The following is a 14,243-nucleotide window of genomic DNA, read 5'->3' as shown; positions in this document are numbered from 1 at the left end:
TAAAACAATTATCCGTGTATACTCATTTACAAAATTCATTCATTAAATTATTAATTTTTATGTCCAAACGCCTCCCAAGAGCGTAACGGAATGGTCAAACTATTTTATCCAAAATAAGGAAAAAAATATAAAGGAAAAAAAAAAGAAAAAAAAAAAGGATTACATCAATGATTATATTCCTTTCTTCTTGTTTCTTTATTTCCCACAAATCATGAATGTTATCTCATGAGAATAACATTCTTGATTTGTCATCCTCCTCCTAATTGTCTCGTCTTTCTACCTTTTGACTCTTTTGTCAATTTAAACATAAAAATTTTGTATTCTAGTATTTTCCATTATCAATATTCAAAGAATTAACTAACCATATACAAATGGCTTTAATTTCAATAATCAAGATCTATTTTTGAGGAGATTATCATCGAAATCGCGCAGAAATTAGAGATATGGGTGCATGTTGTTCATGTCGAAGGGTGCTCCATTTCGATCATCAAGGGAATTATCGTCACCATAATTATATTAATGGTGATGATAAAGAAGATAATAATATTATTGTTGAAGATGATCATCATGGTGTTGTAGGAAAAGGAGATTTTGGTGCTAATATTAGGTTACATGGATATTCTAAATTTGTATCTATGTATAGTCAACAAGGTAAAAAAGGGATTAATCAAGATGCAATGACTGTTTGGGAGGTATTATTAATTCCTTTAGTATATATTTTACGACATATCGGTTACAATGTGAATTTTAATTGTTAAACAGACAATATCTTAATAGTTGAACATAGAATATCTGGAATTTTAATCATTACACATTGTTATATTTAAAAAAATCCTCATGATGTTCAAGTTCATCCCTTCATATTGTTTTTTTTTTTCTTCCTAAAAATGGATTATTAAAAATTATGACTAATACAATTTATTTCCTAAATATTATATGCAGAATTTTGGTGGAGAGAAAGGTGCGTTTTTTTGTGGCGTATTCGATGGGCATGGTCCATTGGGTCACAAGGTGGCACGCTACGTGCGCGATATGTTACCATCAAAGATTTCGATATCGTTAAAAGAGTGTGATATTAATAAGAATAAAATTATCGAAAACATCGAAAATGATGAAGAATTTGATCAGAATTTCCCATTATTTGATGCATGGAAATCTGCATATCTCAAGTCCTTTAAAGAAATGGATGAACAACTTGGAAGTGAACCTTCAATTGAAAGTTATTCTAGTGGCACAACAGCTGTTACTTTATTTAAACAGGTAATTAATTAACCTTTCATTTTACGAGGAGATATATGTTAGTCATTTTAACTTTATTTTATTTCAGTATAGTCATTAAAATACCTTCTTTTTTTTTTACCTCTAAATATCATAAAGTCATGACTAACCAATTTGTTGTAAATTGTAACCAATGTCACATAACTTTACACAAGTATCATAGACACACTTTGGACAAAATTTGTTTGTGTATTTCATCACAACAACTTTCTGCGATACGTATGAGGAGTTGACTAATTTTATGTTATAAATAATAGTTTAATGACTTTACAATACTTAGCTAAAATTGAGTTTCGTTACCAAAAAATAAAGGTATGGTATAGTAAAATGAAAGTTGAATGATCATCCATGAAATTAGCCGTTTATTTTGTATTGGTATTAAGAAAAAAAAGAAAGAGATAATTAATGCATATTAAAAGTTCATTTGAAACTTATGATTTAAAATGTTTCATAAACATTCTTATAGTTATATTTTAAAAAATGTCATTAAAGATAAAACGAAAAAAAGGTTGTGGTTTGATAGATTATTGATTTGTGATTTTATGTTTTTTCTAATTATTATTAATTGTGTAATTTTTAGGGGGAACATTTGTTCATTGGAAATTTAGGTGATTCTAGAGCAATTATTTGCACTAGAGATGAGAAGAATCAACTTGTTTCCAAACAACTCACAGTGGACTTGAAGCCTCACCTCCCAAGTAGGTTCTCTCAGTCATTCAAAATTCATCAATTGATTCGAGTTTACAAAAATATTTATCAAATAATTTTGAAAACGTGCGTAATTTAAACTTTAAACTTTTACTTGCGACTACCGCCACCATCAAAGTTATTTTTGTAGGATCTCTTCGTTGGATAAGCCTGAAGGAATCTCATTTATTCTATCATATTTTTTCGCGATCTCTCCAAAAAAATATTTGACTTAACTAAATTACATAATATAAACTTCATATTTAACATGTTTGTTGTATTATTATTATTTTTTTTTTTTTACATTAGATGAATATGAAAGAATTAAAAGTTGCAAAGGAAGAGTAATGGCAATGGAACAAGAACCAAATGTGTATAGAGTATGGATGCCAGATGAAGATTGTCCTGGCCTTGCCATGGCTAGGGCTTTTGGTGATTTTTGCTTGAAAGACTATGGCCTCATCTCTGTCCCTGAAGTTTATTATAGAAAACTCACTGAAAACGATGAATTCGTCGTCTTGGCTACTGATGGGGTAAGTTCATTAACTTAATTCCACTTGCACGTATGACATTTTACTCAAAATTTTTACTACATTTTCAAGACTACTGATGGGGTAAGTTCATTAACTTAATTCCACTTGCACGTATGACATTTTACTCAAAATTTACTATATTTTGCTCGTGTTTTATTGTTGATAGTGTAAACTATGCTAGCTGGCTTAACTCCAATTGTACGTGTGACATTTTATACCGATGATGTAAACAATGCTAGATGACTTGATTCGACTTGCACGTGTGGCATTTTACGTGCATTTTAAACTATGCTAGCTAGCTTAATTCCACTTGCACGTGTGACATTTCATACCAATGATGTAAACAATGCTAGATGACTTGATTCCACTTGCACGTGTGACATTTTACGTGCATTTTATACTGATAGTTTAAACTATGCTAGCTAGCTTAAATCCATTTGCACGTGTGACATTTTAAGTGCATTTTATACACATTGCTAGGTAACTCAATATCACTTGCACATATGACATTTTACTTGTGTTTTATATCGATACCTAACTTCATTCCAGTTGCACGTTTGACATTTGATACTGATAGTATAAATAACTAACGAAATTAAGTTGATTTAAGACATTAGGTAAAACTCTTTGTATCAAGTCTTGATATGATAAGTTGAATAATAAAGTAACAATGTGTTACAACCAATTAAGGTTGGTTTTTGTTATAATGAACGTTGATTGTCACTATACATAACTTAAGCTCTATTTGTTCGTAGATATGGGACGTTTTAACCAACGATGAAGTGATTCGAATAGTTTCTACAACAAGAAAGAGATCAATGGCAGCAAAAACACTAGTAGAATGTGCAGTACGAGCCTGGAAATACAAGTATCCACGCGCGAAAATTGATGATTGTGGCGTAGTTTGCTTGTTTTTCAAACGCCAAAAGCCTCTGTTAACAAAATCAATGTCTGAGGTTACTCAATTGAGCTTCAATTATGCAGAATTAGCAAATAATCAAAATTACCCTGATAACACAAAAACAGATGATGGACTAGATACATTGCTTAATTATCAAGTCAAAGAAGGAGATGATCAAGAAACTGATCGCGGAGTTAAGGATGGATCGGATAATGATATCAAGAATTCATCGATAGATCATCTACATTATCGAGGCCAACGAAGAAAATCTGCGATGAAATTTGTGTATCCTGAAGATCGTCAATAATATGAGGCTTGTATACATATAAGTAGCCAAAAAAAGAGGCAAAACAGAGTGGTAACAGAGTATATTGGTGAAAAAATAAGGGTTATAAAATGTTCACAATCGTGAATATATGGTGTGTATAACTTAAACTCTTGAGAAAAATCTAAAGTTGAAAATCACGAACGTCTATTGAGTCATCCCAAGACAAAACATGAACCACTAAACATGAAATGTATTTTAGAGGGTGAACAAACTTCAATCATATGCATGATTTTTAATATCTCACGATATATCGAAAAAAACCCCATATGTACTTGGATTGCCATCATAGCTAAATATCCCTAAGTTTTTTGTTTTCTCTTTAAACATTTGTAATATGTTGTGTTCTATTAGTGAGAATCCAATAATTCTTATATGTAATGCTTTTTTTGACCAATTTTATAGAAGTTTTAATACTTTCATATTTTGATCTATTTTTGAAAATTCTACTACATTTTATAAAAATATTTATATGTAAAATGAAGCATTAATTAGTCTGCAAATAACCTAAAAGAAATTCAAACACACCTATATAAATTTTGCACCATTTTATTTATATATTATAGTTCACAATTTTTAGCTTATTTCACTCATTTTTTTCTTCAATGATCAAAATTTATCCGTAACAAATGTCAATATCAAGTATAAATAAACGCAAGATATTATATGTATTGTCCATATATAGTTTTTGGTTTATCACTTATTTTTCAACCTATTGTTGGACTATTATATTCATGAATTAAAACAAAATCACAAATTCAACGTAGAAAGATAGTTTTTTTAATAGAAAAGATAAATTTGGTTATATAATATCATGATATTCTATCCCTAGTTAGCAGTAAGTACAAATTTGTACAAGTTTTCTTCAAGATAAACAAGGCTAACATAGGAATAGAACAAATAGTAAATATTTTCTTCTTTTTTTCCAACATTTTAGTTTATTTATCTGGTTTATCCATACTCCACGCATTAAGAGTCTCAATTGTGATGGTCTCAGTACCATTATTGAAAGCAAGTAAACGTGCATCACTAAAGAGAGCTAATGCTGGATAAACCCTCGATGTAATACATGTTTTTCCACCAGCACCAAAACTTTCGACTACAGAATGATCAATCTGTAAAAAGAAGGGGAAATAGGTTAAATAAGTTGTAATGCCACACAAGCAGAATTTTTTTTTTTTTTTTTGAGTTTTAAGAACATTTTGTGGAAAAATAAATAAATAAAAAAACTTACCAAACTTCTTAGTGATAATTTTTTGTCTGATAAATCAACATCAACAAATCCAGCAAATGATGGTTTATACATTTTGGGGTTATTTCTGACGGATGACCTATCAAAAAAAAAAGGAAAAAGGTATTCGATAAAGATATTCTATAAATATCATTTGGATGATATAATTTTTCTAAAATTATTTGAATGATTTATAGAATTTAAAGAAATTAGGTGGGTTAGGGGCGAATAGATCTAACCTCGATGCATCAGAGCACATAAGAACCTTATATTTATTTTTAACCTTAAACACTCTAAAAAATACGGGTGTGTATTCTTCCAAGTTTTCAGAAGCCAATGTTAAAAGTCCAAATGGCCCAAGTCCGCCTTGAACCGCTGAACCCCTAATGGCACATACATCTTTTGCATAAAGATGAGCCCAACTAGGATCAAATTCTTCTGCATTTTTCAAACTTGAAAAAGAATATGTCACTTCAACATCAGCCTGCCATCAGATTAACACCCAAAAATTAGTTGTCTTGACATAAGGATCTCATTTTAAAAAAAAAGATCAATTCAAAGCATGGAACATTTTGGTATCCCAACAAATCCAAAAAAAAAAGGACACACAGAAGATCAATTCAAACTAGCTGAGTTAAAATGATGCAACGCGCTCTGACATAAGTTATTGTGATTGATTTCATGATTCGAACACGTCACTTACAGATCTGAGTAACTTCATACAAAGAGATGCATTGTTTTGTAAACCAAAAAAAAGATACAAACCTGTGCAGCTGTAATTCCTTCAACTTCAACAATTTCTCCTTTGTTCAATTTGTGATTTCTTAGCTCAACTTTTTTGTTTCTGAGGGTTTCTAATTCTTCAACTGGCCATTGAACCAACTGTTTACCACTAGGATCAAGCCACAATTTGCGAGGAATAGCCTGAATTCCTGCCCATCCTTTCTTAATAGCATCTCTTGGAACAGCATCTGATTCATTGGCCCATCCCCACAAAACTCTCCGATTCTTGCTCGGATCATAGAAAGTCTTTGACGCATAAAAATTACCATAATCCAATCTCAATCCCTTCCATCCATCAATCATTTTATGATCCGGAATGTACCTATCGTTTTTCGTATCATACGTACCAATGGTATAATACTCAAACCTCGTGTCATCAAGACTAACTTTAAGAACGTGTTTAACGTTTTCACCATCAACTGATGTATCCAAACCATTTGTATGATTCAATGACACTGGAAAAAAATCAGGACATTCCCAATTTCCAGTTTTGGAAGAAGAATGAAGTGGATGTTGGGCTTTAGTCCATTTCAAAAAATCCCTACTCCTATACAATATCGCTACTCCTCTATGTCTTCTAGCACTACCAACCACCATCCTCCAATGTCCATCTCGACCCAACCAAGCTGTAGTTGGATCGCGAAATCGAGTCTTATTGATACTAATATCAGCAACTATTAACGGATTTTCATCGGGCTTGATCCATTCACGAAGTAATGGGTCAGATGCATCAGCAGGTATGGCGTAGTTTTGCACTTGAGTGTTATTAGCATCTATTATGCCGGTGTACAGAATCACAGGTATGTTATTTGGAAGAATAGTCACTGAACCGGACCATGTACCATATTGGTCGAATTCTTTTGACGGATAAATTGCGTGATCTAAATGAACCCAATTAATTAAGTCAGTTGATACTGAATGAGCCCAAACAATATTGCCCCATACAGCTCCTTTTGGATTGTATTGATAGAATAGATGATACACTCCATTGTAATACATTGGACCTAATTATTTAAAAAAAAAAAGCAACGTTAATAACCAAATTAATAATAAAATGAAATTTTATTAAAAATTATTAGATATAAAACTCGATCTTACCATTAGGATCTATTGTTTGTTGTTTGGAAGCATCCGAACCAAGACCATAAAAAAGAATTAATGGAAAATGATTAGTAAAGTAATTTCAATGCAATTAAAAAGAAATTGTAAAGTAATAAATTTAAAAATGAGAATATTCCAATTAAATCCGAAAAAAAGAAAAGAACAAACATGAAAATCAATAATAGATTTTATATTATAGAGCTGTTGCGCTGGTCTGGCCTAACTCGAGATTTAATAGGGTTGGACTATGATTTTTGAAATCCATTTGAGAAAAAGGCTAAACAAGTCTGTTTATTTGTGTGACTTGAGAAATATCGGTAGGGCTGGCCCGTGGGTCAATACAAATTAATTAAAAAATATAATATAATATTAAAATTTAAAATCAAAGAGAATTTCAAACTCAAAACAATTAGGTTATTATTCCTATTTAAATATTTATATTTTTACTTGAAAAAAACTTAATAAATATTATAAAAATAATTTTATTTGTGCATTTGATTAAAAAGTAGTATCGTTAACATCATGTAAAATTATTTTGTCGATATTTATGATAATATTTTAAAATTATAATATATAATATAATTTAATAATTCTAAAAATAATATAATTTTTTAAAAAAGTGGGCTAACCCGGCAAGTATATAGTCCACATACTTGTGGGTTGGACGACCGTTTCCTGGCCCACACCAAAAATGGGCTAGCCCGATATGACATTTAAAATGTCGTGGATTAGCCTAGATGGGGTGAGCTAGCCCATATTAACAGCTTTATTATATTATATTTAAGATCATCTTTGGAATCGATTTACTGTATTATATATACGCTATATTTTTTTCCTTATAACAAATTTTTTAAATTAACAACAAAATATCACTATTATATTATAAATGATCATGACAATTCATAAAATATCTAGGTAATGTAAAACAAAATATTTGTGTTTTAAGCATATTATTAACAGAGAAATTTACTGTAGCTTTAAACATATAATTCATGCATGGGGACTTTAACTTGTAAGTTCATTTTAACAAATATTTATGGGATTCAATTGAATCTAATATTTATATGATGTATTTAGATTAAACACGAAATTTAAGGAAAAAAATATAAAACTTATGATTTGAAACATATTATAAATCATTTCACTAAAGTGAAATTGTTTCTAAATTTAGAATGACATTATTCCCTTTTAAAATAAGATAAACATAAATTAGAATTTAACTAATAATTATAAAATTAGAATTCCTAATTTCTGATATATTTTAATATTAAATTAATTGTATGTTAGTTACGAATATATTTTAATTATTAATGCTTTCTTGATTACTATTTAAGAAAATTATTTTTATTTGGATAAAGCAGTATCTAAAATGAATTGAATTTATCCGTAGTATCAGCTTTGGAGAAGATATCATCCAAAATTACTTTAAATTAATTAATATATACGTTAATTAAATAAGGAATAATAATTTATGATCATTAATGAAAAATAACAATTTGTTAGGAGGACAAAATTGTCCTTTGACATGGTTATTAGTGTATTTACTATTTTTAGTTTTAACTAACTAAACTTGGTCTAGAATATACATTTATAATAATTATTTTCATATATTATCTAAAAGAAAAAAAATCATATATTATCTCAAATATAAATTAAAAACATAAAAAAATATTAATTCAACACATAGCAAAACCCTTAAACCACACTATCCAAATCTATTGATATAGTGACATAAACAATATTTAGCACCACCACTACCTTAATAGAAAAAAAAACCAACTAATTAATTTTTGTTAAGAAAAGTACATATACAAATAATATTTTGGATCACAGAAAATAAAATCTTATTATTGACAATATTTTATAACAACAATTACACATAGCCATCAACTTGTATAAGATAGAAAATACATACCATTAATCCAATGTTTAGGTGGCTGAAAATGATAACCAGTTCGATGATATTTTATTGTATTTGTTGAACTCAATGATTGCAAATTTCTAAAAACTTCATGAGAAGCTTTAATCCCATTAAAGAAAAACAATAACAAAATAATTATCACTAAAAAGGGACAAATAAAACAATTCTTTAAAAAAAACATTTTTCTTATAGAGAGTATTTTGAAAAAATAAAAGAAACTTAGGAAGAAGATGAAAGAGTGTAGAGTGTATTTATAGGAAAAAAAATAAAGATTAGTCAGTATTTATAAGGAAAAATAATAAAATTAGTCAACAAAAAATATAAAAAAATAAATGGTCAAAGATTGTTATAACTTATCTACCTATAGATCGCATCATTGTCCTTATATAAAAAATAAAAAAATAATAATAAACCCAAAATATACATTATAATTCAACAAATACCTATAATTGTTCCATTTTCCCAAAATAATGTGTATCTAAAATATCTTGATCCATATCAATTTTGATTATCTTGCCAAAAATGTTTATTCTCTTTACTTTTTATACTAACACATGAAATTAATAGCATAATAGCATAACAGCATAAAATCTAATCTTTTATGTAGTATTAGTACCTATAAATTAGGATCTTCAAAATCAGATCGTAACCAATAATTCAATTGTAAAATTGGATACATATTAAATTATCAGATTAACATTTGTCAATGGATTAAAATTTTATATAGTTAACAGTTTATCGGTATGGGAGGCGACCGTGTAGTTCCTTTATTGGTAAACACGTTAAGAAGTATCATCGTAATAACATTTTTACGGTAAGCATATTATTTATTAAGTAAATACTAATATGCTTGTACCCTCAAAACTTAGACTTTCATATTTGTCTCATTGTGATTTACAATTACTGAATTACCAACTTAGATAGACTTAGAAAAACTGATTTGTTGGATGAGAGATCAATCTAGTTGTGAGTGAAAGTAAAAGATGAAATATTCGACTCAATTACACCACTCGATAATCGATCATTAATTCCTAATCTGATAATGAATTGATAACTTATTAATTGACTAGTGAATAAGTATATTTAAAACTCGATATCCGATAAGCCAAACAATTAAGTATAATTATCCCATCCGATCCGTCTAATAAGCAACCTCAATATTACATTTATGTAGATAAAATATTATATACTAAATAATAAATTTAAATTCAATTTTTCCTAAAAGACAAAATTTACTTTTAAATATGAAGGTTTTATTCCCTTTTTCTTGCCATAATTTACAAAAATCATACGGTTAAGAAAAATATTTGAAATCTCATTTTATTCTCTTACTATGTGATCTCATTTCTCTCTATCCTTATTTATATATCCGATGATTAATGTTAAATTTTTTAAAAAAATATTTTTGCTAGAAATTTACGGGATATAAAGATAACATTTGTATATTTATAGGATAAAATATATATATATTTAATTTAATATATATATAATGTCCTTTTGGCTGTTAAATATGTGACTTGAGTTTTGTTATAATCTTTCCTTTTTTCGTCTAGGTTTGCCCGGAAGGGCGGACCCACGCCCGTCGGGTGCTCGAGCACCCATTAATTTCGTTACGAAATATATATATCTATGTAGAAATCGATAGGTAGTTGTATAAAATTAACATAAAGCACCTAATGAATAAATGATATAGTTGGCCCAATGATTTTTGGATGGGTACTTAAGACTCTCTTAGTGTTGTTGTACCAAGGTTTGAATCTCATTGTTCACACATATTTTTTACGAGTTTTCTTTGTATGTGGTTTATCTGCTCAGCTATAGTCTTAACTAATAACTGACCTCTGCCTTTCGAAAATACAGAACTGCATATTCTCACTGATCGTTTGATCGTTAAGTCATACTGTTTGAGATTTTTTGCAATTTTCGAAGCATAAAAACAGTACTTATTGAACATGACAGTACAATTTTGCATATGATTTCACTCTAATAGAAACTTTTAGTTTCTTTTACAATATTATGCTCAACGAAACGTTGAGTTGAAATTAGGCAGGGGTTTCAAATCCTATGGCCAAACGCGTAGTTAGAGTTTGGAGAATTTGGTGGCCATTGTGGTATCGTAAACCTTGAGAAAGAATCGAGTTCTGGGAATAGAGAACCTGTTTTGGCATATGCCTCCCAATGTTGCTATGAGTTTTCTCTTGACATCTGAGTTAATTCCACCCATGGATACAATCTCAGCAAATGCAGCTGGCTCTTTGTTACCTCCAAATGATATGTCTACTGATCCTTTCAGTACAACCATCACGAACTGTCAAAACACGTACATAAATGTTAAAACGCAGAATATATAATATCAATCTTTTTCCTTGATTGGTTACTAATTCTGGCAATAAGTCGTACCAGAATCAGTCATTAGTATCGAAATAAGTTATCACTCTCTCAGAAGGTGGAATTAGTATGGGGATCATATGTTACCTCATTAGTATGGAATATTAGTATGGGGATCATATGTTACCTCATTTTGTCAAAAAAAAAAATTCAAAAACATAAGATGACATTCAACATTGACTATGTCCTTCCGCCATCGAACACACCTCATCTTCACCTAAACCTCTGTAGCCTCCATCTCCTCCCATTCTAGAGCACACCTCAAAAAAATATTTTTCTTCGTATCAAACACGCTCTCATATTTTTGTCAGATTTGCTTAATCATGATACTATACCCCTATCACACACTTGATTTTACATATCATTATATTACAAGAGGTCCAAAATGTTATTTTTGTGGTTTAATTAGCATTAATATGTAATTAACACATATCATTATACATATAAAAAAAAAATCATGTGGGCATTTTTATTGTGGTCAATATACAGGTCAAAGTTTGGTTCCAATATAGTTGCATTGACCTCAAAAACTCCAAACTCCACATCAAACCAACTTAGGTATATTTTTTTTTGGATAAGAAAAGTGTGAACCATTTTCATCAAACTACTCATAGTTTATTTTTACACAACTTGATATTACAAAAAAATCAAAATTAAATATTCTTTATACGAAACATAGATATATATATGTAAAAATCATTCGAATTTCAATTTATATTTCAAACATATGATTATATGCTAGGTACTTTAGCAATAGATTACGGTAATCGAACTTATCAAGTTTAAATTCTGAATTATCCTCGATAATCAACCATAATAGCACTAATGAATAAAGAGAAAATACGTACGTTTTCGGGTTTTCCGATGATAGAAGAAACAGCTTTGGTAGCTTCAGAGAAGAAATCAGAAGTGTCAACTCCATCAAGATTAACGTTTGTTGAAAGATTAAAGCAAGGCATGATTTAATTTTTTTAATGTAAGAAAGAATTTTTAGTGAAGAAGAAAATGTGTTGCTTTTTTTTTTTAAAAAAAGGCTGTGAAGCTTTTCTATTTATAGAATCCGAAATTAAAAATGAATAAATGAATAATCATGTGACCACAAACTTAATTATTCCATCCATCTCAAATTATTAATTGCAAAAGTAATTATCTAAAATAAATGAACTTTTATCAAACGGTTATTTGACAATATTACCCCTTTGCATAAACTTTTGTTAAAAATAAAGATAGTTGAAACTTTCAATCATCAAACTTTGAAAAATTCATTTATTTTAAAAAATTAATACATCTTTATTTTATTCATTCATTTGGAAAAATCTCTATATCTTTGAATTTTGAAAAATTCATTCATTTTGAACGATAAAAATAGGTGTTGAGATTTATTTATTTTGATAGGAGAGAGTATTTGTTTGTCATTTTAAAACTCCAAGATAAATTAGTTATAAGTCTTTTTCATTTTACCTTTATTTATTAATAATTGGTCTTGAATTAAACTATAAATACCTCAATTATGGAGTTAAGATGTTATTTTTACTTAATTTTTTTAAAATAAATATGACAGATAATCTTAGACGAAAATAATTTTTTTTTTCTCATCACCCTTTGGTACCTAATAATGTCTTTTATTTTGTCTCTTTCGGTCATGAGTTAATAAGTATAGAATTTTTATATTCTTTCTTTTTGGAAATATAAATGTAATTAGTACAAGTCTCGAAGAAAAAAAAAAGTGTAACATTTTTTAATATTAATAACATAGTATTTATTAAAGTTTGCTCAACCGCTACCATGGAGACAAATTCAAAATCCACTTTATTTCATATGATCATATGATATCTTTTTGATAAACGAGTTTTATATTTTAGTATATGAAAATATTATAGTGGCATTGCCCCAATATGGACCCAAAAAGAAAAACATAAATAATAAAGAGTTGATTCGTTGCTTGATTACGATTTAGCTATTTATAATAAATTTTTTTAATTTCTTTTGTTTTACTTTAGTATTCTCTTTATTTCTAATTACTTGTTTAAAATTTATTTTTAAAAGTGAACAAGTAATTAGGTAAAATATGAATAAAAAATTTTAATTAATTAATTTTTTTATTAAGTCATTTTCCAAATTAAAGAAAAGGTGTTATTAATTATTATGATCTGATGATGTAGTGAATATGTTGTTTCGTTTGACTTTGCTTATAGCTAAATTGACGTGTGTAGAATGTACATTATTTATCCAACTCGAACATTACAACAAAGTTAATTAATTAATTAAATTTTTTCGTGTTACATCTTATTTGGATAATTTTTACTTATTGTATATTTATATTGTATTGTTAGTTTAAATATAATATTTATTTTAATTATTACTTATATTTGCGATTTTGTTTTGTTTAAATGTTAGATAACATAACGATTAACGATCGATTTAGTAAGATCCTATTGTTTTCTTAAATTTTTAACATTTTGTCTTTACTTATTATTTAACCAACATATTGTATTTCTTATCTACCATTTTATTATTCCTCTATAGAATACGATATATTATGAAATGATAGACATTCGAATTACTGTGTTTTGTTTTAGTCATTTATATTCGTGAGTATGTTGCTTTTGTTTAATTTGAGTTTTTCTAGCTACAGTCTACACATTAATGTGATCAAGTTGAAAATTTCAATTAATTAATTGTTTTTAAAAAAGTCATTTTCCTTAAAAATAAACAAACAAACAAACAAATGCTACACACTCAAATTATGATAGAATACATATCATGTAGTGAAAATATGTTGTTTTTGTGCAACTTTGTTTTATTGCTACATATTAATGTGTATATATATATATATATATATATATATATATATATATATATATATATATATATATATAATTTCGAAGTTGATGGATCACCACGTTGAGGGGTGCATGGGTCTGCCTCTGATTATGCAGTTGGATAAATTGCACACATAAATATGTACCGACGAAGCAAAGTCAAACAAACCATATATATATATATATATATATATATATATATATATATATATATATATATATATATATATATATATATATATATATATATATATATTGCATCCACGAATACAT

The 14,243-nt window shown here is 28.1% G+C and overlaps 3 protein-coding genes across 3 annotated transcripts; 1 reads left to right on the top strand and 2 right to left on the bottom strand.

Annotated features, from left to right (window-relative positions):
* Positions 1-168: 168 nt before the first annotated feature.
* LOC101260886 (probable protein phosphatase 2C 65) lies at positions 169-4,105 on the top strand. Its single transcript, XM_004249569.5, has 5 exons — positions 169-692; positions 943-1,260; positions 1,859-1,976; positions 2,275-2,498; positions 3,254-4,105. The coding sequence occupies exons 1-5, from the start codon at positions 444-446 to the stop codon at positions 3,704-3,706; spliced, it is 1,362 nt and encodes a 453-aa protein (XP_004249617.4). The 5' UTR covers positions 169-443; the 3' UTR covers positions 3,707-4,105.
* A 376-nt stretch (positions 4,106-4,481) lies between these two features.
* LOC101258714 (beta-fructofuranosidase, insoluble isoenzyme 1-like) lies at positions 4,482-9,013 on the bottom strand. Its single transcript, XM_004249776.5, has 6 exons — positions 8,755-9,013; positions 6,837-6,845; positions 5,721-6,742; positions 5,195-5,439; positions 4,959-5,055; positions 4,482-4,839 (listed from the first exon to the last, which is right to left on the bottom strand). Exons 1-6 carry the CDS (start codon positions 8,939-8,941, stop codon positions 4,663-4,665), a joined length of 1,737 nt encoding a protein of 578 aa, XP_004249824.2. The 5' UTR covers positions 8,942-9,013; the 3' UTR covers positions 4,482-4,662.
* Positions 9,014-10,680: 1,667 nt separating this feature from the next.
* On the bottom strand, positions 10,681-12,181 carry LOC101255350 (uncharacterized). The gene is made up of 2 exons (XM_004249637.5): positions 11,997-12,181; positions 10,681-11,068 (listed from the first exon to the last, which is right to left on the bottom strand). Exons 1-2 carry the CDS (start codon positions 12,105-12,107, stop codon positions 10,841-10,843), a joined length of 339 nt encoding a protein of 112 aa, XP_004249685.1. The 5' UTR covers positions 12,108-12,181; the 3' UTR covers positions 10,681-10,840.
* Between the last annotated feature and the right edge of the window lie 2,062 nt (positions 12,182-14,243).

This window comes from Solanum lycopersicum, chromosome 10, assembly GCF_036512215.1.
Source record: "Solanum lycopersicum chromosome 10, SLM_r2.1".
NCBI classification, from domain to species: domain Eukaryota; kingdom Viridiplantae; phylum Streptophyta; class Magnoliopsida; order Solanales; family Solanaceae; genus Solanum; species Solanum lycopersicum.
This window is presented reverse-complemented; position numbering and strand designations above follow the sequence as displayed.

Coding starts and splice junctions, on each gene's coding strand:
- LOC101260886 (XM_004249569.5), top strand. CDS start 444: ATGGGTGCATGTTGTTCATGTCGAAGGGTGCTCCATTTCGATCATCAA. Junction 693..942: donor ATGCAATGACTGTTTGGGAG/GTATTATTAATT, acceptor TATTATATGCAG/AATTTTGGTGGAGAGAAAGG. Junction 2,499..3,253: donor TCGTCTTGGCTACTGATGGG/GTAAGTTCATTA, acceptor ATTTGTTCGTAG/ATATGGGACGTTTTAACCAA.
- LOC101258714 (XM_004249776.5), bottom strand. CDS start 8,941: ATGTTTTTTTTAAAGAATTGTTTTATTTGTCCCTTTTTAGTGATAATT. Junction 5,440..5,720: donor AAGGAATTACAGCTGCACAG/GTTTGTATCTTT, acceptor ATCTGATGGCAG/GCTGATGTTGAAGTGACATA. Junction 4,840..4,958: donor AATTATCACTAAGAAGTTTG/GTAAGTTTTTTT, acceptor TTCTTTTTACAG/ATTGATCATTCTGTAGTCGA.
- LOC101255350 (XM_004249637.5), bottom strand. CDS start 12,107: ATGCCTTGCTTTAATCTTTCAACAAACGTTAATCTTGATGGAGTTGAC. Junction 11,069..11,996: donor TCATCGGAAAACCCGAAAAC/GTACGTATTTTC, acceptor GTGTTTTGACAG/TTCGTGATGGTTGTACTGAA.